The following is a 24,255-nucleotide window of genomic DNA, read 5'->3' as shown; positions in this document are numbered from 1 at the left end:
TGCCCCTGTGCATACCTGGAGCAATCCCTGGCTCATACAAAGTGGAGAGCTCCTGCTTGTAGGGAGCTCCACATGTTTTCTGCATGATTCTTTGGCCTACATAAAAAAGGAATGTGTGCAAAAAAAGCATTTCCCTTCCTCACACACCCTCAAACACAGATCATGTTTAATAGCACCAGTACAAAAAACAGTGCAAAGCACCCGAAGACAGGATAGGGGCATGAGAGAGCACACAACATTGATGAAATTCAGATAATTTACCCCATGCTTGAAAAGTTTCCTAAAATATTTATTCTTTAGGCTGTAAAGGGGTTTGTAAAGTTTCCTAAAATATTTATTCCTTAGAATCTATGGAATAACACTGACGAAAGAGTCGTGCCTGCGGAAATTTGTTGCTGCCACCCAAGAAGGTGGGAAAGCAGGGAAGATCCTGCTGACGAGGGCAAGAAAAAGGAATAAAAAACACCCAGTTAGGAGCGCCTGTTTGGACAGGTCCTTGGAAAGGTCAGTGTCTCTCAAAAACCTGGAGTTAAATATGGAAGAAAAATATGCTTTGGAAATGTGGGACAACACACACAAATAAGTGCGGGGATGCCATCCTGCCTCTCCAACAATAAGGAAAAATGAAGTGCTGTTGCTGCCTTCTGCTATGTGAAGCATTTTAGAGGAGATTGGTCCATTAGGGCGAGTGGGGCTCTGCCCCACCACCCTCAGCCTGCCTTCAGCCAACTCCCACCTGCCTGCCTTCCAACTTACAATCAGTCCACCGTGTGGCACCAGCTTCCTCCTCCTCTGTCTCAGTGTTGCCCTTGTAGAACTCAGCAGGCGGGAGGAAGATGGGGACAAAACTAGAATGAGTTGGCTCCGCCTGCCATTGGCTCTGGCGCCACCTACTGTTTGGGCTCCCTTCCTTCCGCCCTACCAGTTCCAACAGGCACTAGCCGCTGCTGATTGTAATTTATTTTCAAGCAAGGCATGGCAGCAGGTTGTAGATAAAAATGTTCTGGCACAAAATCCTGCTACAGAACACCTTCCCCAGGGTCCTCCCTCTGAGGGAGGCTCGGAGGGTAATGACAAGGGAGAAGGACTTTTCTGTTGTGGCTCCCCATCTGCGGCATAAACTTCCCGGCGAGGTCCACCTGGTGCCTGTGTTGACATCTTTTTGGCACCAGGTAAGCCTTATTTCCCCCCCCCCAGGCTTTTGGTGGGATTTTTCTTTTTTTGCTGTCAGTGTGCTGCCAGCGCTGCCTGTTGCTGTTAGGGGGTGTGTGTGGTTGTTCTGTACACATACATTTTAACCAACTGCAGGTGTTTTGCATGAATCTGCTAATGGCACAATGCATTCATGCTTAGTTTTTAAATGTGTTGCACGTTGCTTGGAATCCTTTGGGTGACTAACAATTGTGACTAATAATTCTAACAAATAATAGCAACAGGATATGAAGGGTCACCGGATCCCCATCTCTGGAAGAGGCTTCTTAACCTGTTCCCTTCCGGTGGTTCCCCTCTCCCCGTCAAACTTTCAGCGCTCCAGCTGTTTTCCCTTCCTGGGTAATAGTAGTAGAAGGAATATATAGTATGGGGAAAAAATGCTGAGGAAGGCAATTTTTGCTGGAGGGGGAAAGGATCAAGGAGCCCCCTCCTCTCTTTCGCATGTGGATCTTCTGCTGCAGATTGCACAGGCTGCATGTTGTCCATGTTTGTTTTTAAGGTGGAAAAGTCACATCCACACCTTACATTTAAAGCAAGCTTGTACCATTTTGAACAGAAAGGCCTTTCTCCAAAGAATCCTGGGAATTGTAAGTTGAGAGTTCTTAGGAGACCCCTGTTCCTCTTACAGACCTACAATTCCCAGAGTGGTTTAACAATCAATCCCTCTTCCCAGGGAACTCTGGGAATTGTAGCTCTGTGAGGGGAAAAGCGGTCTCCTAACAACTCTCAGCACTCTTAACACACTACAGCTCCCAAGATGCTTTGGGGGAAGCCATGACTGCTTAAAGTGGTATGACACTGTCTTAAACATATGTAACGGATGTGGCTCAAGAAGTGAGCTCATGTTCTTTGACCCTTTAGAACCTGGTTCAAAACCTAATTCCAACTTTTCACTTAAACCTCTTTCCACACTGTGGCTGTCAGAGGCATGTGCACAAAAACGTCATTCCCAGAAACAAATGCAGATGCAAAGTGAGTCAGGCGAGACTCAGAGTCACCTGCAACAAAAAGGCATGGAACAGAGACTTCTTTCTTTGGCTTTCTCTCTCCGAACCGTGTGGCTGCACTCATACTTCAGAAAGCTAATAAAGGAAAGGAGCTCTTGCACCTCACTTATTTTATACTAGCACTGGAGAACCTGTGGCCCTCCAGCTGTTGTCGGACTGCAACTCCCATCATCCTTGAACCATTGGCCATGCTGGCTGGGGCTGTTGGGAGCTGGAAGCCCCAAAACATCTGGAGGGCTACAGATTCCCCACCACTGCTTTACACAGTCTTTGCATTTGTGAGCCTTTGTGAGAGAAGTGGAAACATCACAGACTTTTGTGCTGTGGCATAAGTCAACTTACCGGAGGACCAGGATACCCATCAGGACCAGGAAAACCTTTGGGGCCAAGAATGCCCTGGAAAAACAACAACCAAGAGGATTTATAGAAAAGGTCAGTTATTCCAAGGAAATGGGAACCAAAGTGCACATTGCAGTACAACTTCTCTCATCATTCTCCTCCAGATCTTCTGTGCACAAGGAGGAAACGAGAATCTTCTGCTTGCATTTTATAGCAACCACAGTTTAGCATTACATCCAAATCCTAAACTGTGGTTAATCTTAATTATGGTTTTTGAAACAAGCTACTATTTTAAACTATGGTTTGTAGCTGGCTGGTTTAAGATTAACTATAGTTTGTCAGGTTTGGATAACACAGTAAGCTGTGGTTATTCTAAAACGGAAGCAAAAGTTTCCAAACGCCTTCGCATAACTGCACCAGAAAGGGAGGGACTGTGTGAACCTGAGGCTCACCCAGGTTTGCACTCATAGCTGGAGATGCCGGAGAATTCCATCACAAATGGTAGCAGAAATTGCCATAATTTGCAAGTTTGTCAGAGGGCAGGAAAGGAAATTGTGCAGGCAAATTTGAGTGTTATCACCACTGTTGTGTTTTTAGACCACATGTAAATAACTGTTATTTTCTCCACTGTTTTTAACATTTTCCTTCCGCTAAAATGGATTATGCTAGCTTCAGCCACAGTGGATAGCAAGAAGAACAACATAGGGTTTAGTGGAGGCTGAACTGCAGCAGAATTGAGAATTGAAACAGTGCTGATTGTGAAGAATACCAGATGGGAGGGAAATCACTGCCTCCTTACATCCCCCCCTTATATAATACTAAACTCTGGTTTAGCATTATGTCCGAACCAGCCCTTTGACAAAGCAAATCAACTGTAATGATCCAGTTTACTCCCAGATAATTTGTAATAATGCTCAAAGTCTCTTCAGCCTAGTTTTCAGCAAATACACATTAATCCAGCTTGGAAATAGAATCTTTGGACAAATCATACATCATAAAAAAGCAAAGCTACCATTTGGCTGTCCTTATTTGTTTCCTTAAGAGATTACATCTTCCACCTGAGTTAACATAGTTTCACGATTCAGAGGTTCCATATGGAAATAGTATGGTATGTCAACATTTCTAAACTAATGATTAAAATCTTGGGAAGCCTTTTGACTGCCTCTCCTCTTGGGAAAGCTCAAATTCCCAGGACAAATAAACTTCAAAAGAGAGGGGGCCAAAAATGCTTAGGGCACCTTGAGGGGGAGGGAAATCGTGTGGGAAATCATTGATCAAGCCTTCTGGAAATCAGATCTCAAGTGAGTTAATTATTTACAGAGTTGAATAAATATCCAAGACCGAGCAATAACTGGCCTCAATTGTCTCTTCTCCTCTGTGCTCCTTGAAATAGAGAATAATCACTTTCAAAGGCTGATAAATATTTTTAATCGCTGTAGGGGTATGAGACACACTGTTATCTTGGCTTTTTCCCTGGGGAACAGAAGGTCAAAAGGATGTTCCTAACCTCTGAGCAAATTCCTGCCAGTTAACACAGAGAGTATGCCAAAAAAGAGAATCTGAACGAAGGATTTCCCAGTTCATCAGTTCTCTCTAATATCAGTTGGATCCAGTGGCCAGCATCAATAAAGAATCAGAGTTGGAAGGAGGTCAATGGATGTTCTCTTCTGAGATTGCACTCTGAAAGACGGCTGTATAGGAAAACCTCCACAATTTCCCCAGGGAATTAATTCCATCACTGAACAGTCTTATTATTAGAAACTACCAAGAGTCTTAGGGTGCAATCCTATATTCACTGTACAGCTGGTTGAGGGGCTTTAGGAGGCCAGCAGGCTGATGTGCCAGACATCCCCTGCTGGAGTAGCAAGGAAAAACCGGGCATGTTGTGGCAAGTGTGGACAGGCCACATCTAAAGTCTCTTCATTTCCTTGATGTGCCCACAAAAATGGCATGGGGCTGGCATAGTTAATCTCCTCCCATTGTCTTTGGGAGGGAGAAAGGAAAAGTGTTCTACCCACAGTAAAATGTCCACAGGGCAAGGGATGTGGCATCCACCAGTGGATCTCTCTCTCACACACATTGTTGTAAATGTGAAGTAGGATTGCTCCACCCTTTATAGCATAAGCTTTCATGGACTTGGGTCCACGTCACCCAATGGAGGTGCAATAGATGAACGGAGCTCTTCCCCTCTGTGATTTGTAACTGCAGCAGTTTCAAACATTACAGAGAAATGGCTAAAGAGAAATGACAAAAGATGAAACCATATGAAACTGCTTCATAACATTGGTCGCTCTAGCCCAGTGCTGCCAACTCTGAACGGCAAGGGCTCTCCAGAGTCTTGGGCTGAAGCCTTTCACAGGTCTCCTACCTGAAATGCTGCCCAACTCCTGGATAGGGAACCTCTGGCATGTTGGCTCACGTAGCCGCTTTTGGCAAGCCATGTCTACCTGTCACTCACCCGATGTCATAGGTGTGGGTCAGGTAAAGCCGTGGTGGCCAAGGAACAATTGGGAGCACACGAGCATGCTGAATGCAAGCCCCGCTGCTTTCAGCAGGGATCAGATCTGCTTGGGAGCTCTGGCAGGGCTGAAAAATATTCCCCACCTCTATTCTAAGCAACTTGAAGTCTTCAAGCTCGGGTTGGCGACTTCTGCCACAACTCGTAGCGTGAACATCATCTGGCCAAGCCAGAGAGCCAGTCTGTGGTAGGGTTGGCATTCCATGATTTCTCTCACTTTTGTATTAAAAACAGGTGGCCCCGGAGCTAATAGGATGGTAAGGACAAACCTTTGCTCCTTGCTGTCCTTTGGGGAATCCCATGAATTCCAGGATCCCGGTGGAAGGTGGAGGACCTGCAGGGCCTGGAAGCCCAACATCTCCCTGTTGGGGAAAAAGATTGTGCATGAAACAGACGCAAAGCATTTTGGACCAACATGGCTATGTTCCGCCTCCACTGTCGGAGGCAGTATACCTCTGAATGCCAGTTGCTGGAAAGCACAGGAGGGAGAGTGCTCTTGTGTTCAGGTCCCGCTTTTGGGCTTCCCATGGGCATCTGAATGGCCACTGTGAGAACAGGATGCTGGACTAGATGGGCCACTGGCCTGATCCAGCAGGCTCTTCTTATATTTTTTAACATAACGCATAGAGGCCTCTATTCCCAGAAGACTATTCAATTTATGCCTTGCTTGGTTCAATCATATTCTAGTGATCTTCAAGCTTGTTGAAAAAGAAACTGGAAACGTGCAGAGTTGTTTGCATTAGCAAATGTTGGGACCTTTCATGGGGAAAGCCAGTTGAAGCAACAGAGTAATGCAGAGAAAATTCGTGCTTTTTCAGTGCCTGTTAAAAACTTTTGTTTATCTTGTATTGCATTTCTAATCCACAAGAAACTTTAGAATAGTTTCTTATCCCGCCAGTAACTCAGTGTGTGGTATTTGCACTGTCACTATTATGAGAGCCATACAGAAGAGCCCTGCTAGATTCCAAAGACTCACCTAGTCAAGCATCCTGGTTCTCACAATAGCCACCCTGAGCACGAAGGCAACAGCCCTTTTCTGCTGCTTGTCCCCCAGCAACTGACATGCAGGGATAGACTGCCTCTGAACATGGAGGTTCCATATAGCCACAATAGCTAGAAACACAGAGTAAGGCTGCTAGTCAATATTTTCTGCACAGATCTCCAGAGTTTCAGGCAGGTCCATCCTACATCTACCTGGAGATGGCAGGGACTGAAACTGGAACCTTCTGCATGCAAAGCATGTGCTGTACTACTGAGCTATGGTCTTTCCCACAAACAGCTGTTGGGAGACCTATCTTCCATGAATGCTCCAACCCCGCTTTTAAAAAGCTACTTCAAAGCCCCATCTATAACTGCTGTTTAGCGATCATGGCTAATAGTCATTGAGAGACCCATTCATAAACTTGTCCCTTTGAAAGCTGTCAAAGCCACTGGTCAGCACCTCATTTCACGGCAGTGTGTGTGTTGTGTGCCTTCAAGTCGATGACGAGTTATGGCGACCCTATGAATCAGCGACCTCCAATAGCAGAGATTCCCATTAATTGAAATATGCACGGTGGGAAGAAGTACATCTGATTGTTTACTGGGAATCTCCTGCCCATCAATTTCCCTGGGTGACTTCAAATTCTAGCATTTTAAGGGGGAGGAGGCCACTTCCTGTATGCTTGAGTGTGGGCTTAGGACAGCAAGGAAGAAGCAATGCATGTGGAACATAATGCTTTAGGAACAGAAGAAGAGCTCTCCTGGATCAGGCCAGTGGCCCATCTAGTCCACCATCTGGTTCTCACAGTGGCCAAACGGAGACCTATTGGAAACCGGAAAGCAAGACCTGAGTGTAAGAGCACCCTCCCCCTCCTCCTGCTGTTTCCAGCATCTGGTATTCTGAAGCATACCGCCTCTCAGACAGAGCATGACCATTGTGGCTACTAGCCACTGATAGCCTTATTTTCCATGAATCTGTCTAACCCTCTTTTGAAGCCATCCAACTTGGTAGCTATCACCACCTCTCGCGGGAGCGAATTCCAGTTTTCACTATGCACTATGTGAAGAAGTACTTTTTTTTGTCTGTCCCAAATCTTCCAACATTCAGTTTCATTGGATGTCCCTGATATCTAGTGTTATAAGAGAGGGAGAAAAATGTTTCTCTCTCCACTCTATGCATAATTTTATACACCTCTATCATATCCTGCCCCCCACAATACTCACATTTTCTCAAAACTGAAAAGCCCCAAACCTTTCCTGATAGTGGAATTGCTCCATTCCCCTGATCATTGTGGTTGCCCTTTTCTAAAATCTTTGCCAGCTCTACAATATCCTTTTTGAGTTGAGGTGACCAGAACTGTACACAGGATTCCAAGTGGGCTTGCACCATAGATTTGTACAACAGCATTATGATATTGGCAGTTTCATTTTCAGTTCCTTGCCTAATGATTCCCTAGCATGGAATTGGTCTTTTTGACAGTTGGGTCGACATTCTTGGCAAGCTATCCACTACAGCCCCAAGGTCAGTCACCGCCAGTACATACCCCATGAGCGTATATGTGAAATCAAGATTTTTTGCCCCAATGTACATCACTTTACACTTGTTTACAATGAATTGCATTTCACATTTTACAGCCCAGTCACTCAGTTTGGAGACATCCTTTTGAAGCTCTTCACAGTCATTTTGTTTTAACCACCCAGAACAATTTGGTGTTATTAGCAAACTCCAGATAACTTCAAATAATTTAATTTATGAACAAGTCAAAAAGCACAGGTCTGAATACTGATCCTTGGGGGACTCCACTTTTAAAATCCCTCTATTGGAAGAACTGTCCGCTTATTCCTACTCTTTGCCTCCCGTTTCTTAACCAAGTCCTGTCCCCTATAGGATCTCTCCTTTTATTCCATGACTGCTAAACTTATTCAGAAGTCTTTCGTCTCACCGCAGATTTGTATAACGGCATTATGATATGCTTTGTTTTGTATACCTAACCTTTGAAATTCCCTCCCCTTAAATATTAGACAGGTGTCATCTCTCACAGCCTTTTAAGTAGAGACCTTATCCCAGTCTGCAGCTGTGTTGGAATTGTTTTTTAATATGTTTTTAAAGATTTTTTTAAAAAAGGTATTTTTAAAGATGTTTTGTTTTAATATGTTTTGAAGGATGTTTTGTTTTTAATATATTTTAAAGTCTGTTTTTATGATGTTTCAAAGTGTTTTTAGCGCTTTTGTTTATCACTCTGGGCTCCTACTGGGAGGAAGGGAGGGATATAAAGATAACAAATAAAGATATTTGCATATTTTAATTTTGCTGCTGCCAGTCAAGGGGAAGGGCAAAGGTTTCTGTGCAAGGCATTCAAAGCCTGCCCACGTGACAGATGGAGCATGAAGGCTGCCTGTCAACAGCTTAAGCGTGGCCAGCTGGAGATTCCGTAACGGAAGCAAACTCCGAAGTGCTACCTCCATGCACTGCACCGCACTGGGTCTAATGAGAAACAGACTAGGGCAGGCTCCTGAGGCAGTAGCCCAATAACAAATGCTTTCCTGTTAACACTTGGCTGACAGCCGCCGAAATCTGGAGAAGCAAATGGTTGCCTGGGAGAACAGATGATGGTTTCATGCCACCTCCAGGTTCAGGAGCGGTGTGCCTCTGACAGAGCAATCCTGCACATGCCTACTCAGAAGCAAGTCCCACTGAATGCAACAGGGCTTCCTTCCAGGTAAGTGGGTACCGGACGGCAGCTTGAATTGGCAGTTCCTGGGAATGACAGCAGGAGAAAGCGGTTGCGCTCAATAGGCATTTGGTTGACCGCTGTGAAAAAGGATGCTGAACTAGACTTCACCTTTGGCCTGATGCAGCTGAACAAATGTAGGAAGCTCCTTCATACCGAGTCAGACCCTTGATCCCTCTAGTTCAGTATCACCTGCTCTGACTGGCAGTGGCTCTCCAGGCCTTCAGGGGATATTCCTATGGAGTGGTCAAGAGCCACCTCCTGTGCCTGTGTGAAGAACAGAGCTTGGAAAAGTTACTTTTTTGAACTACAACTCCCATCAGCCCCAGCCAGCATGGCCACTGGATTGGGCTGATGGGAGTTGTAGTTCAAAAAAGTAACTTTTCCAAGCTCTGGAAAGATGAGCTATAGGGGCCATTGGTCACATATGATACTCTTACCCATGTAAACATCACACACACACACAGACACACAGGAATACACAGTCAACTGAAGGGCCACGGTTCAGTGTCAGAACTTTGCATGCAGAAGGTCTCAGGTTCAGTCCCTGGTATCTCCAGTTACAAAGCATCAAGCAGCATGCGATGGATGGAGAAGACCTCTGGCTGAGCACCTAGAGAGTTGTTACATAGGAGGTTGCCTTACGCTGAGTCAGGGCCCTTGGTCCATCTACAGTGCTATGAAAAAGTATTTGACCCTGTCTGCTTTTCTGCGTTGTTGCATATTTTTGGCACTGAATGTTGTCAGATCTTGAACCAAAGCCTAATATTAGGGAAAAGGGAAGCTGAGTGAACAAAATGTTGATACTTATTTCATTTATTTATTAAAGAAAATTAAGCAACACCCAATGCCCCCATGTAAATAAGTAATTGCCCTCTTAGACTCAAAACCTGGTTACGCCACTTTTAGCAGCAATGACTGCAACTGAACGATTCCTGTAGATCCTGATCAGTCTCTCACAGCGCTGTGGTGGCCTTTTGGCCCACTCCTCCATGCAGAACTGCTTTAACTCAGTGACATTTGTGGGTTTTCGAGCATGAACTGCTCCTTGCAGGTCCTGCCACAACATCTCAATGGGGTTTTGGTCTGGACTTTGACTAGGCCATTCCAAAACTTTACATTTCTGGTTCCTCAACCATTCTGATGTAGACTTGCTTGTGTGTTTTGGATCATTGTCTTGCTGCATGACCCAGCTGCGCTTCAGCTGACGGACAGATGGCCTGACATTTGCCTGTAGAATTCTCTGAGACAAAGCAGAATCCATGGTTCCTTCAATAATGGCAAGTCGTCCAGATCCTGGTACAGCAAAGCATCCCCAAACCATGACTCTGCCACCACCATGCTTGACTGCTGGTATGAGGTTCTTCATGTGGAATGCAGTGTTTGGTTTTCACCAGACATTACGGGGCCCATGTCACCCCAAAATAATAATAATAATAATAATAATAAACTTTAATTTGTTAGTCGCCTATCTGTCCAATTTTTGGACACTCTAGGCGACTTACAGCAGCAACAAATACAATATACAATTCAATAAATACATTGCACACTACAATAAATAACCATATTCATCAATTTAAAACTAGCATCAAAACATCAGTTAAAACATTACAACTAATCTAGCTCGAATTCCTGTAGGCCTGCCTGAAGAGCCAGGTCTTTAATGCTCGTCGAAAGCTCATCAGGGAGGAGGCATGTCGAAGATCGTAAGGGAGGGAATTCCAGAGGGTGGGAGCCACTACTGAGAACGCCCTCTCTCTGGTCCGCACCAGCCGAGCTGTTTTGGCCGGTGGGACCGAGAGGAGATCCTGTGTGGCTGATCTTTGACTCATCTGTCCATGGAACATTGTTCCAGAACTCTTGAGGATCATCTAAGTGCTTTTTGGCAAACTCTAGACGAGCATTCATGTTCTTCTTAGTGAGCAGTGGTTTCCATCTTGCTACTCTGCCATGAATCCCATGTTTGCAGTCTCTTTCAGATGGTGGAGTCATGACCACTGACCTTGGCTGAGGCGAGAGAGGCCTGCAGATCCCTGGATGTTGTTCTGGGGTCCTTCGTGACTTCCTGGATGATGTTACACCTTGCTCTTGGAGTGATTTTGGCAGGACTGCCACTCCTGGGAAGATTCACTACTGTCCCAAACCTTCTCCATTTGGTCAATATTGCTCTGACTGTGGTCAGTGGGACCCCAGGGCCTTAGAAATGGCATTGTAACCCTTTCCAGACTGATATGCATCAACAACTGTTTTCCGAAGGTGTTCAGGAATTTCTTTTGATCGTGGCATGATGTGGCTTTGGAACCTGTGTACTGGCAACTTCAATCTGATGGCAAGGGCCAAAGTTAGTCAGATTTATACTGGGCAGGGCTAGCCCAAAGCAGGCCTGATTGTTTACCAAGATATTCAGGCCCTAACAATCCCTTTCACTGGGTTGCGTTAATAGGGGGGCAATTACTTTTTCACACAGGGGCATTGGGTGTTGCCTAACTTTCTTTAATAAATAAATGAAATAAGAATCAACATTTTGTGTTGTTTGTTCACTCAACTTCCCTTTTCTCTAGTATTAGGTTTTGGTTCAAGATCTGACAACATTCAGTGCCAAAAATATGCAGAAAATCAGACGGAGGCAAATACTTTTTCACAGCACTGTAGCTAAGGATTGTCTACACTGACTAGCAGAAGCTCTCTAGGGTTTCATGCTGGGAGTCTTTCCAAGTCTCATCCTGGAGACACCTACCTGGGATTTTTTGCATCCAAAGGGTGATGGCCCTTTCCACAGCTTTGCCCAGTCCTCCATGCCCCAGCAGGGCCCACACGCTCTGTCCCCAGAGGGCAGTTGCAGTTGCTCCCCAACAACTGGCATTCAGAGACATCCTGCCTCTGATTTATTTATGCATTATTTGATTTATATCCCGCCCTTCCTCCGAGCAGGAGCCCAGGGCAGCAAACAAAAGCACTAAACATCATAAAAACAGACTTTAAAATACATTTAAACAAAACATCTTTAAAAACATTTTTTAAAAGCTTTCAAGACATCTTTAAAAAAAGGTTAAAAACACATTGTTTTTTTAAAAAAGGTTTAAAAACATATTAAAAAGCAATTCCAACACAGACGCAGCCTGGGAGAAGGTCTCAACTGAAAAGGCTTGTTGAAAGAGGAAGGTCTTCAGTAGGTGCCGAAAAGATAACAGAGATGGCGCTTGTCTAATATTTAAGGGGAGGGAATTCTGATCCTGGAGAGAACGTGCCAGCCACCATAAACAAGGAGAGCAGAATTAAACTCAGGTCCTACTACCGGGCTTCCTAGAGGCATCTGGTTGGCCACTGTGTGAACAGGATGCTGGACTAGATGGGCCATTGGCCTTGTGTTCTTATGATCAGTAGCCATTAGAATGAAATTGCTTTATTCATTTTGTATTACATTTTATATTCAGCCTTTCCTCCAAGGCGCTCAGGGAGATGTACAGTGCTCTCTCCCGCCTCCATTTTATCTTCACAATAGTACTACGAGGTAGTAACTGGCCAAAAGTCACTCAGCGAGCTTCCCAGCCGAGAGGGAATTTTAACCCAGGTCTCCTGGTCCAAGTCCATCACTCTAGTCCAGACTTTCCCAACCTTTGGGTCCCCAGATGTTGCTGAACTACAATTCCCATCAACCCTAGCCAGCATGGCCAACGGCCAGGAATGATGGGAATTGTAGTCCAGCAACATCTGCGGATCCAAAGATTGGGAAAGGCTGCTCTAGTCAGTACACTCTGCTGGCTTTCCAACTTTTATTTCAGTCAGGCTATTGGCATTTAAAAAATAAATAAATTATTGCTCTCATTGTATCCCAACTTTTCTTCAAGGGGCTCAGTGCGACACACACAGTTGGTGCTCATTTTATCCTCCCAACAAGCCTATGAGGGAGGCTAGCTGAGAGATAAGATTCATTGGCTGAGCAGAAAATGGCCGTAGCTCAGTGGTCGAACACTTGGTTTGCAAGCAGAAAAGTCCCAGCTTCAAACTTCAGCATCTCCAGATAAGGCTGGCAAAGACAACTTGGAGAGCTGCTGCCAGTCAGTGCAGACAAGACTGGGCTCGATGAACCAATGGTCTGACTCAGCGTCAGGCAGCTTCCTGTGTTCCTATGAGCAGCTACGAAAAATGACTCTTTGTGAGTTGCTGAACACGGACTATCAGTCAAAGGACTTGCGTGTTAGCAAAATCAAAAAGGCAAGCAGTGAAATTCAAAAGTGGAATTAGGAAAAGTTTCTGGGCAGCAGCTTTAGCTCAGACGTATTACTATCATCATCATCATCATCATCATCATCATCATTATTATTATTTATACCCCGCCTTCTGGCCAAAGGCTCTCAAGGCGGCTTACAAAAAACACAAATATAGAAATGCAATATAAAATACATCAATAAAACAATACAATTTACAAAATACAATTTACAGGGACTTCCCAGGAGGATCGCTCCGATTGTGCTTGCCTCTAGGACGAGCTCTCGTCTCAGAGGAAGCTTTTTCAGTTTTTAAAACCAGTCAGAAGTTTTTTTTTGACTGGGAAAATGTTCTCCCAGGCAAGGGAGAAACGTAGAGATTATCCACAGAAGTTCCGTGGTGTTTGTTGGGGGCTGGAATTCATCAGGATCGTCTATGAATGAAGGTCTAGCCAGCAAGCGTCGGACGGAGCTAGGGATTACAACAAGCTCAAACTGATTAAGTGAGACTTTTTTTTCCTTCAAAGAAAAACGTTCTAACAGGCAAGCATTCTTCTGTCTATTATTATCTAGCTTAAATCGTTATAGCAAAAGAGATTTGTCAAGGAATTAGCAACAAGAATTCCTGGGTGAGTTATAACTTTCTCTTCTACACTCGGAACTAGGAGGAAGAAAATCGAAAAAACCTATCTTTGTTTTTATTGCAAAAAGCTGGCATGGAATTGGGCATTATAAAGATATAAACGGATGAGGGGCATCTGATTTGAAGAGAGAAAATTTGATTTATTTGATATTTGAATTTTATATGTCTGGGACTATTTTTTCTGGTCTACTTCTTTTTAATGAATCTGCTTATTCTTTATGCCACTAATTATTTGGATGCTGTGAACTAAATTTGTTTTGCACTTTTGGACACATAAGAGATAAGGCAGTTTGTGCTGTCTAGAGGACTGATGTCATCAGGTTTGGAAGATTAACTCCTTTGTGACTGGAAAAAGAAATAAACTGTTCTTTGCTTGGGAATAGTGGCTATAATTGGAAATTGAAGGTGTTTTGTTCTTTGGGTTTTAAGAATGACAATCAAGAAGGTGGCTGAGACCCTGGATGTACAGGAAGGGATTTCCTCTCTAGATATGTTTCAGAAAATAATGAATGAGATTAAGCTAATCAAACAAGAGATGAGACAGAGCAGACAAGAGATGAAAATTGAATTTGTCAGAATGAGACAGGAGCTGACAGAAATAGAGGATTCTATGAGAATGGAGGTAGATGGGACCAAAGATATAACTGGACAAATAAAAGGAGATGAAAGAAAAATTAAAGGGAAGGTTCAAGCCCTGGAGATTGGAATAGATTTATTAAATATGGACTTGGAAAAAGATTTGGATTTTATGGCTGTGATGGATCCTGGAGACAAATATTACTGTTTGGAACTCAGCGCTGTCCCTGAAGGAATTGGTGAAGAGATTGGAGATAAAGATATCATCGGTTCGAAAAAATTCCTGGACTGGAAGGATTTGATGGAACTTGAAATGGAGAAAGTTTACAGAATTAATTCCAGATTTGTGACAATGGAAAAACTTTCAAGAGATGTGCTAGTGCATTCTGTAAAAAAGAGGAACAGAGATGCGGCTTTGCAACAATATCTCAGTGATATGTTCGGAATTGATGGCAAGGAAATATTTATGATGAAGGAAATTCCTATCAGACTCTTATTATATGACTACGACAGCAAGATTATTGGGTGCGCAAAGATGGAAGATGGAATCAACACGGATAATGGAAGAAGAGCTATTGAAATTACTGGACTTAGTAGATTTGAAGAGATGGATTAATTGACATGCCTATTTGGAGAAAAATTGATGGATATATATCTCAAGGATTGGAAGCTTCTCTTTGACTTTTTGTTGAAAGAATAAAATGATATGATGTTAATGTGATTTGATACCAATTAAGATAACCACTGGAGGAAGGTGATTTTATAATCTATTAAGAGACAGGTTTGTTATATATTATAGACTTATAGCTGATCTATGATAAATCGGAAGTCAATAGTTTTTATTGTATTAGTTATTAATTTGTTCTTTTTCTTTTTCTTTTGTTTTGTTTTTGAAAATTTGAATAAAAATTAATGTTAAAAAAACAAAACAAAATACAATTTACAAAAGTTAAATAACTGCTCTTAGGCTAACAATGTAAGATGCACGACACATGAGGGAAAAGGGACAGGGAAGGACAAGGAGAAAAGCACGCTCAGGCATCAGTTCTTAAAATTACAGTCCTTATCATGACCAGCTGGAATGGAAGCAGGTAACCTGATAGCATGGGAGGGCAAGGACAGCTAGCTGCTCAGCAGAGGCGATGAAACAGCTCACAGATGGATCAGCTTTGGCATGGAAACAAAACACATCTTTGCTGCTGAAGCCATGAGGCATCCTGGCGAGCATCCTGGCGAGGCAGAGCATCTGCTTTGCATGCTGAAAGTCCTAGATTCAATCTAGATTCAATCTCCAGGTAGGGCTGGGAATATTCCCAGCCTGAAACCTCGGAGAGTTACTGTCAATACTGAGCTAGATGAACCGGTGCTCTGGCTTGGTAGAAGGCGGCTTCCTAAGAGCAGTGATTTGAATCCAGGCCTCCCTGGTCCAAGTCCAAAATCTATTCCAGTACTGTCTAATCTGACTTGCAATAGCTCTCTAGGGTTTCCTGGCCAAATGCTAGAAAGGGGAAATGGTTGGGGCTTTTGAATAATTTATTTAACTTGGAAATGCCAAACGAGTTCCCTGACTGGTGATTAAATGGCGTGGATAACAGCTGGTGTGGCCACTGAGGGTATTTCCAAACATTGTCTCATGGCAAAACCAAAATAAATGGAACTTACTTTTGCTCCTTTCTCTCCTTGGAAAACTAGGCCACTGTTACCCTGTTAAAAACCAAAGCCAAATTATCATGATAAATATTATGAAAAAGATATCTGTATGTACAAAGGCATAGATAAACAGAACAATAAGATCACATCAATGAAAAAAAGGTGCCTTAATTATCATTAACTTTATTGTTCCAGAACATTTCATTTCATGTTTGTTTTTCAGAAGATTTCTTACCTGCCCTTCACCACAAGGTTTCCAGTCGAGTAACAACAATATAAAAATACAACATTAATCGTATTTCTGAAAAACCATTGACTATTACTCAACAAAATCATTATCAGTTGCCTGAGCCTTCCCCGGTTCAACTTGGTAAAATCAGTTTAGACATTAATTGATATGACCCTTATCAAAGATACATGCCAGCGTCTTCAAATATCTGAAGGGATGTCGCGTAGAAAAGAGATTGCAGACTTGCTCTCTGTTGTTCCATTGAGCAGGACTAGAACAAAGGGATGGGCATTGCAAGGAAGCAGATTTTGGCTAAACAGCAGGAGAAGCTCCCTAATGGTCAGACTGTTCAATAATGGAACAAAACTGCCCCATGAGGTGGTGGGATCTCCTTCACTAGAGGTGTTTAAGCAGAAACTGTCAGGAATGTGGTATTTGCAAGACTTCTCCACCGAGGAGGGGTTGGGACTGGATGACCTCTATGGTATCTTCCAAATTCTGTGATTATATGAATATTCAGATGTAACAGGTGAAAGCTTTTCCTTTTCAACAAAGGTAATATTGTCAATTCAGCAACAGTTAAAGTTGATTACAAACTCCAAATCAGTGGCTCCCAAACTTTTTTCCCCCTACGGACCACTTGAAAATTGCTGATGATCTTATTGGACCACTTAATGATTTTTCTGCCTGTTGTAGCAATTGTCACGTGCTATTACAACAGTCACTCAGTGAGCTTCCCAGCTGAGAGGGATCCTGTAAGATTTTGAATTGTATTTGTATTGCTTCTTTTGTTGCTTATACTGTATTTTACTGTATTACAATTTGCATTCCATAGAACTCAAATTGTAATGTAACAAAATGCAATATTAGAAATAAAAGAAGCAATCAAGAAACATGAATATTTAACGTGGACATGCTGCGGTACACCTGAATGAAGTTTGCGGAACACAGTTTGGGAACCCTGTTCTAAATCAATCCCCCCCCCAATATTTTGAAGATATAATAATACGAATAGAGAAATAAGCCACGTGGAGGAGGCTGGAGCAGGCAAAGGAGAAAGAGACCATGCCTCGCTCCCGGTGTAATGAAAGATGTCGCCCTGGGTACAGGAAGGTGATTCAAGAGGGAACACCGGTTTGCTGCTATTCTTGTGCTTCATGTGTGGAAGGGACAATCTCCACTCAGGAAGGCCTGGGCTTGGCCGGTGGAGCCTGGAGCCTTTTGCCCGAGGAGTCCTCCACGAGGAGCGGCAGCGGCCATGGCAGTGGCAGAGACCAAGATCATCTACCATCTGGACAACCAGGAGACGCCGGCCAAGCGGGTGATGCTGGGTGACTTCAAGGCGCTCCTCAACCGGTCCAACTATAAGTTCTACTTCAAGTCTATGGACGATGATTTCGGGGAAGAATCCGATGATGTTGGTGAGCGAATCCTTTGCAACAGCTGCTCAGTGTTTGAGGACTAAAATTCTTGAAGTACTACATTTTGGGACAGATCTTTAGGCCTGTAAAGAACCTTTTTGTTGTTGTTGTTGTTTTAACAATGTTAATATTTTGTTATTTAACTTTTTGTGCACTGTATTTTTTTTTTAATGTGTATTTTGTATTTGTGTTTATTTATTTTTTGTGAGCCGCCCTGAGGACCTTTTGGCCAAAAGGCGGCATAGAAATAGAATAAATAAATAAAATAAAATAATGTGAAGGGAGAAAAAGATGAAATTCCACCAGTTTTCCAAGATATTCCAGGACTCCCACCAGAGACTCCGAAAAGCTCCTTTTAAGAATTCAGTCTCACTATATTTCAGGTTCCAGGGTCTAAATTCTTAGGTCAAATTGTTTTGTTAGCAGCTCTAGGACTTCAATAATACTAGTCCCTAAAAAAGCCCACAAAAACTCACCCAAACCCAACAACCAAACTAAAATAAGCAAGAAGTACAAACACAAACCAACAACCTTCTGAAATAATGTATGCACAATGCTGCCATCTTTAATCCAAACGCTTTTTGTTGTGCTTATATGGATGCCACAAAAAATAAACTACAATGCTGTATATCTAATAAAAAGTCTAAAATCCAAGAACCAAGGAAATAACCAAAGATACTTACTACAAGACCTGGGGGGCCGGGTCGACCTGGGGGCCCCTAAATGTGAACAGAAAAAAATTAATTACATGTCACAACTTATTTAAGGCGCTTATTATAAGGGTGCTGAGAGTTGTTAGGAGAGCCCTATTCCCTATCACAGAACTACAGTTCTCAGAGTACCCTGGGAAGAGGGATTGAATGTTAAATTATTCTGGGAACTGTAGCTCTGTGAAGGGAACAGGGTTCTTCTAAGAACTCTCAGCACCCTTTATTTATTTATTTTATTTATTTTATTACATTTTTAGACCGCCCTATAGCAATAAGCTCCCAGGGCGGTGTACAGCATAATAAAACAGGTTAAAATACAAGTGGATGTAGATACACAATAAAACATAATTAAAAATTTTCAATTTTAAATTCAAATTTTAAAATTTTTAAAATTTTTAAAATGCCTGGGCGAAGAGGTAGGTCTTTACCTGGCGCCGAAAAGATAACAAAGAAGGCACCAGGCGTATCTCATCAGGGAGGGCGTTCCATAGTTCGGGGGCCACCACTGAGAAGGCCCTAGCTCTAGTTATCGTTCTCCGTGCCTCCCTATGCGTTGGGACACGGAGAAGGGCCTTCGACGTCGAGCGCAGCGACCGGGTAGGTACATAGCGGGAGAGGCGTTCTGCCAGGTATTGCGGTCCGATGCCGTTAAGGGCTTTATAGGTAAGAACCAACACTTTGAATCTGGCCCGGAAACATATTGGTAGCCAGTGCAGCTGGGCCAGGACAGGTGTTATATGATCAATTTGTTTTGTCCCAGTAAGAACTCTGGCCGCAGCATTCTGCACCAGCTGAAGTTTCCGAACCGTCTTCAGAGGTAACCCTACGTAGAGTGCATTACAGTAGTCCAATCTAGAGGTTACCAGAGCATGGATAACTGTGGCAAGGTTCTCCCTATCCAGGTAGGGTCGTAGTTGGGCTACCAGCCGAAGCTGGTAGAACGCATTCCGTGCCACCAAGGCTACTTGAGCCTCCAGTGACAGGAGCGGATCTAATAAGACCCCCAAACTACGGACCTGTTCCTTTAGGGGGAGTGTAACCCCCAAACTACAGTTCCCAGGATTCTTTGGGGGAGGTATGATACTGCTCTAAATGTATAGACCAGCCTTTCCCAACCAGTGTGCCTCCAGATGTTGTTGGACCACAACTCCCATCTTTCCTGACCATTGGCAATGCTGGCTGAGGCTGATGGGAGTTGTGGTCCAACAACATCTGGAGGCACACTGGTTGGGAAAGGCTGGTATAGACATTCACTGCAGACTATATTGGAGAGATAAGCATAGAAATCACAACTGATAAAGGGTGAGATCAGATAACACGTAGCCAGATCTCTCCCCTAAGTGTGGTGGGAAATGAAACCGAGTCTTTCCTCCCCATCCATCTCAGCCTCACAGATGAATTGCTATATCGCCTTTGGGGAAGGAAGGCAGGGGCTTCAGTTCTGTGATTCATTAACTGCACTGGTGTGTTTCCTTAAAGAAACTGTTTTGACATTATGAACGGCTATTAAAAGGAAACATTAAAAAATGAAGCAATCAATAGCAAAAACAGAACTGTGTGCAACAGATGACAACTATTTAACATACCGTAAAAGTAATGGCAAGGAGAACAAAAAGAAAGGGTGGCTCACCGGAAAGCCAGGTGGCCCAACTGGGCCACTAGGACCTGGTACACCTGGGAAACCTTTAGGGCCCTGAAAAAAGCAACAGAAAGTTGTGGACCAAGGAATTTATGTTGCTGCATCGTAGGATTTTTGGATGGAGAGTCATTGGCTTTGTCTGCAAGTAATGTTAAAACACAGTTAATACTGCCCTGGGTTCCTTTCTGGTAGGAAAGGCAGGATATAAACTGAATAAATAAAATAAAATAATGGTTCACCAAGATTGTGCCTTTCTGGTTTGTTTTGCTCTTACCTGATAATGCAGAGAGGAAATAAACCATGATTCCTGGCTTAACATGATGTTTGAACCTGGGGTCATGGTCTGTTTCCCTCCCAACAAACCATGATCTGTTGCCAAGGTTTGTTTTGGGCTTACTGATTACAGTTTGTTGGAGCCAAACAAACCACAAATCCCTGATTCGGACATAATGCTCAACCAGGGATTATGGTTTGTTTCCTCCACATACTAGTGGGGAAAAGAGAAGAAGCATCTTAAGAAGCATTCATGGTAAACCATTAATTATGGTTCACCATGCCTTGTGAACTGGGTCACTGGCATTCTCTTCATTTATTGCTTGTTGTCTGACTCCAATTTAATTTAAGATTATTTATTTATTTATTAAATTCATATCCTGCCCTTCCTCTCAAAAGGAGCCCAGGGCAGCAAACAAATAAAAGCACTTTAAAACATCTTAAACACAAAAGACTTTGAAACATATTAAAACAGAACATCTTAAAAACATCTTTAAAAAATAACTTTAAAAACATATTGAAAAAGCAATTCCAGCACAGATGCAGACTGGGATAAAGTCTCTACTTAAAAGGCTTGTTGAAAGAGGAAGGTCTTCAGTAGGTGCCAAAAAGATAACAGATGGCACCTGTCTAATATTTAAGGGAAGGGAATTCTCAAGGGTCGGTGCCACACCATTAAAGTTTCGCTTCTTACGTTGTCTGGAATGGACCTCCTGAGTGCAATGATCGACTGGGTATATAAGGGATACCGGTCTTTCAAGTATCCTGGTCCCAAGCTGTATAGGGCTTTATAGACCAAAACTAGAACCTTGAACTTGGCCCGGTAGCAAATGGGCAGCCAGAGCAATTCTTTCAGCAGTGGGGTGACATGTTGGTGATAATCTGTTCCAGTGAGCAGTCTCGCTGCCACATTTTGCTCCAGCTGCAGCTTCTGGACTAACCTCAACAGCCATCCCACATAGAGCACATTACAGTAATTCAGCCTGGAGGTTACCAGTGTATGGACAACAGTGGTCCAGAAATGGCCCCAAGCTGTGTAGGGCTTTGCACACCAATCAACAACACAGCAGATTACTAGGCTAAATCATAACCATGACAAAACTGCATTTCCCACCACTTGAGCTGGCTATTTCTACAGCATGCTCATTGATGAGCATGGAAGATCACTGCTCTTCTGGGTCAATGAGGTTTGAATTTGCCAGCATTTGAAATGTCAAAAGAAGGAGATTTAAGCCTCCTTCTCCATCTCCACTGTACTTGCACAGCCAGGGAAACCCAAGTATAAAGTTTGGCGTTTTAATTCATCCAGATTCCAAAACCCATGATGAAACAAAATAGCTCAAGGCTACACTAGATGTTTGGCACAGACCCAGGCTTAGAGTGGGATTGGGAAACCAGCGCTTTGCCAGTATTCTGTCCTCCAGCTGGCTCAACTCTCCCTCACCTCTCAGTTCTCATCTAGACTTCCTTAGCAGGGGAAGGGCTGCAACTCAGTGTTAGAGTATTTGCCTTGTATGCAGGCCCCACGTTCAATCCCCGGCATCTCCAGGTAGGGCTGGGAGAGGCCCCAGCCTCAAACTCTGGAGAGACGCTGCCAGTCAGTGTAGACAGTACTGAGTTAGATGAACCAATGGTGTGACTCAGTATAAGGCAGCTTCCTGTGTTGGCCCAGTTGCTTTTCTCTCAGCTAAAGCTGGCCCTTTGCACAGGAGAGTGTATTAACTTAAGGGACTGAGAGAGATTTTCTTCTGGATTGTAGCTGGGGGCAGAAAGCTAGCAAGTCATCATTTGGGCTAATTTTTTGACCTTAGAAAATTATTGCTGTCTCTGGGAGTCAAATTCTGTCCTCCAGTAAGCCAGCTGTGTTAAATCTGTGATAGCACGAACAAAGTATCTTGTAACACCTTAAAAGCTGATGCATTTATTGTGGCATAAATCAGAGGTAGCCAACATGGTACCCTCCAGTTGTTGTTGGACTCCAATTCCCATCAGCTGCAGCCAGCCTGGCCAATGGTCAGGGATGGTCAGCATGGCCAATGGTGAGAACTGTAGTCCAAGAACAACAACTGAAGCTTACCACATTGGCTATCTATGGCATCAGATTTCATGGGTGAAAGGCACATATTGGATGAAGTTTGACTCTTTGATATAACAACAGGTTTTTATTTTACTTTATTTTATTTTAGCTAAGATTTTATTGTAATGGGTAAACAGATTTGTATGCAGATAAGCTAGAAAGACTCCGTATTTTAGATTTTATGGTAATGTTTTGCAGTGGAAATTTTATCTGGAATTTATCAAGACCAACAACTAGTATAATAAACTGGATGAGTACAATGACATGGTCCATGGAAAAATAAATGTGTTAGTCTTTTCAGGTGCTACAAGATTCTCCATTGATTGAAAATTCAGCCCTCAGCATTTTGCATGGAATTAATTTTACTGTGGAGTAATTCTACTGTTGTTGAAGGATTAGACCTTGCAGAATAAGATTTGCTTGTGCTGATAGACCACGCACAAGTATAGCCCATTCAAATTCCATCTTCTGGTCCATTCCTGACTAAAGAGGGCTTCCCTTGTGCACAAAATAATGTATGGTGGCTCAGTGTGGAGAATAATTGTTCTCACTTTAAGGAAGGATTCTGACTGTTTTGCTATGGTAGCTGCTCTGCTGGTTCAGAAATAAGGATCTCAGTGTAATCAAGCTTGGTTTATCATACTGAGAATAGAAATAGTGCCAGTGCACCTTCCCCTTGCTCCTTCTTCCTTCATACACCAATTTGGGTGCTTCTAATGTGGTTAGTGCGAATCACAGCTTCACACTGTATACAAATCCAGGAACTGTGGTTGAATCTTCGCATACTAACTAGGATGTGAAACCAGGATCTGGTTTTGTAATAGGATGGAACGTGACACCACATTAGATGTGACAAAGTCAATGTGAGAGGAAAGGAGGGAGCACTTGGGTACGACACTCTCCCTCAATTGAATAACCATGGTTTATTAAGCTGAAATCATTCTGTATAAAGTGGACCACTGGGTACACCAAACTCATCTGCTGTTTTCATGCAGCATGGGAATTATTTGCTGATCAATGGCATACACAGAATTCTGTGAGCATGAAACCCTAGCATGCTCTTTAATGACTGGTCCCAGCAAGCAAACTAACAGTCACAGAAATGCACTAAAACTCATGGCATGCAGAGTTTAGCACATGCCAGCCACCTTCACACAGCCACCTCCGCATGTGGGACCAGCAATGGGAACCAGATGTGGAGTAAGAAATGACCCCTCCCTATCCTGAAATGTTCATGGGGTTGCATCCAATGTGGTGCTAAGTTAAAGGCACTTTGCAGTACAGTTGTTCTGCTGCCAAAATGTTTTTGCACCGCCAGAATGTTGGTATGCAAGGGAAGGCAGAAGCAGGTTGCTGGCAACTGTGTTGCAAAAAGATTGCACAACTAGTCGCACAATGAGTTTCCATTAGCTCGACTGTTGTGTTAAATTCCTCTGCTGCACAACATTAAATTTCACCCTTGTGCTAGTGCAAATGCCCTTAAGTCTAGCACACAGAGAATGTTGGAGACAGATCATAGTCTTTGGGCTGATGATATGCACTTTTCAGAGATGTTCAGAGAAATAGCAGGGCAGCAAACATAAAAAACACAAAGATGCATAAACTTTGGTTCTTTTAATAAATTGAGTCTGACAAAGCGATGTCAAAATACAAAGCTTTTGTCAGAAATGGCAATTTATGGAAAACATACTTACAACATCACCATCCAATCCGGGACGACCACTTCCTCCCTAAAATAACAATAGCCTTTGATGAAGCAGAAATTAAATTTGCAAATACTGTAATGCAGAACAATACTCTTATTATTGAAACAACTGGCTAACAATTAACTGTACGTTAGAATGCAATGCCATTGAGCAAAATACCTGCCTTACTGCCTCAGATAAGCATTCAGGAACAAAACCCCATGATTAACCTACAAGCTCACATGCATTTGCTTCAAAATAAAGGCAAAAGCAGGGAAGTTGAAATGTCAAAGATAAAACCTACATTTTTATTAAATCATGCTCTGCGTGTATCTATGAGAAAAACAAGTATGAA

General features: G+C 43.1%; 1 protein-coding gene across 3 annotated transcripts in view; it reads right to left on the bottom strand.

Annotated features, from left to right (window-relative positions):
• LOC133371487 (collagen alpha-6(IV) chain-like) overlaps positions 1-24,255 on the bottom strand; it is a 294,936-nt gene that overhangs the window by 80,856 nt on the left and 189,825 nt on the right. For all 3 annotated transcript variants that reach the window (XM_061598999.1, XM_061598997.1, XM_061598998.1), the window contains 6 exons: positions 23,910-23,945; positions 19,857-19,919; positions 18,200-18,235; positions 15,879-15,920; positions 5,346-5,438; positions 2,562-2,615 (listed from right to left, as the gene is read on the bottom strand). In XM_061598999.1, the coding sequence (XP_061454983.1) occupies positions 2,562-2,615; positions 5,346-5,438; positions 15,879-15,920; positions 18,200-18,235; positions 19,857-19,919; positions 23,910-23,945 (324 nt within the window). The remainder of the gene's footprint in view (positions 1-2,561; positions 2,616-5,345; positions 5,439-15,878; positions 15,921-18,199; positions 18,236-19,856; positions 19,920-23,909; positions 23,946-24,255) is intronic.

Source organism: Rhineura floridana, chromosome 16 (assembly GCF_030035675.1).
Source record: "Rhineura floridana isolate rRhiFlo1 chromosome 16, rRhiFlo1.hap2, whole genome shotgun sequence".
Taxonomy (NCBI): Eukaryota; Metazoa; Chordata; class Lepidosauria; order Squamata; family Rhineuridae; genus Rhineura; species Rhineura floridana.
The sequence above is the reverse complement of the archived record's forward strand: the minus strand, read 5'-3'. Positions and strand labels throughout refer to the sequence as shown.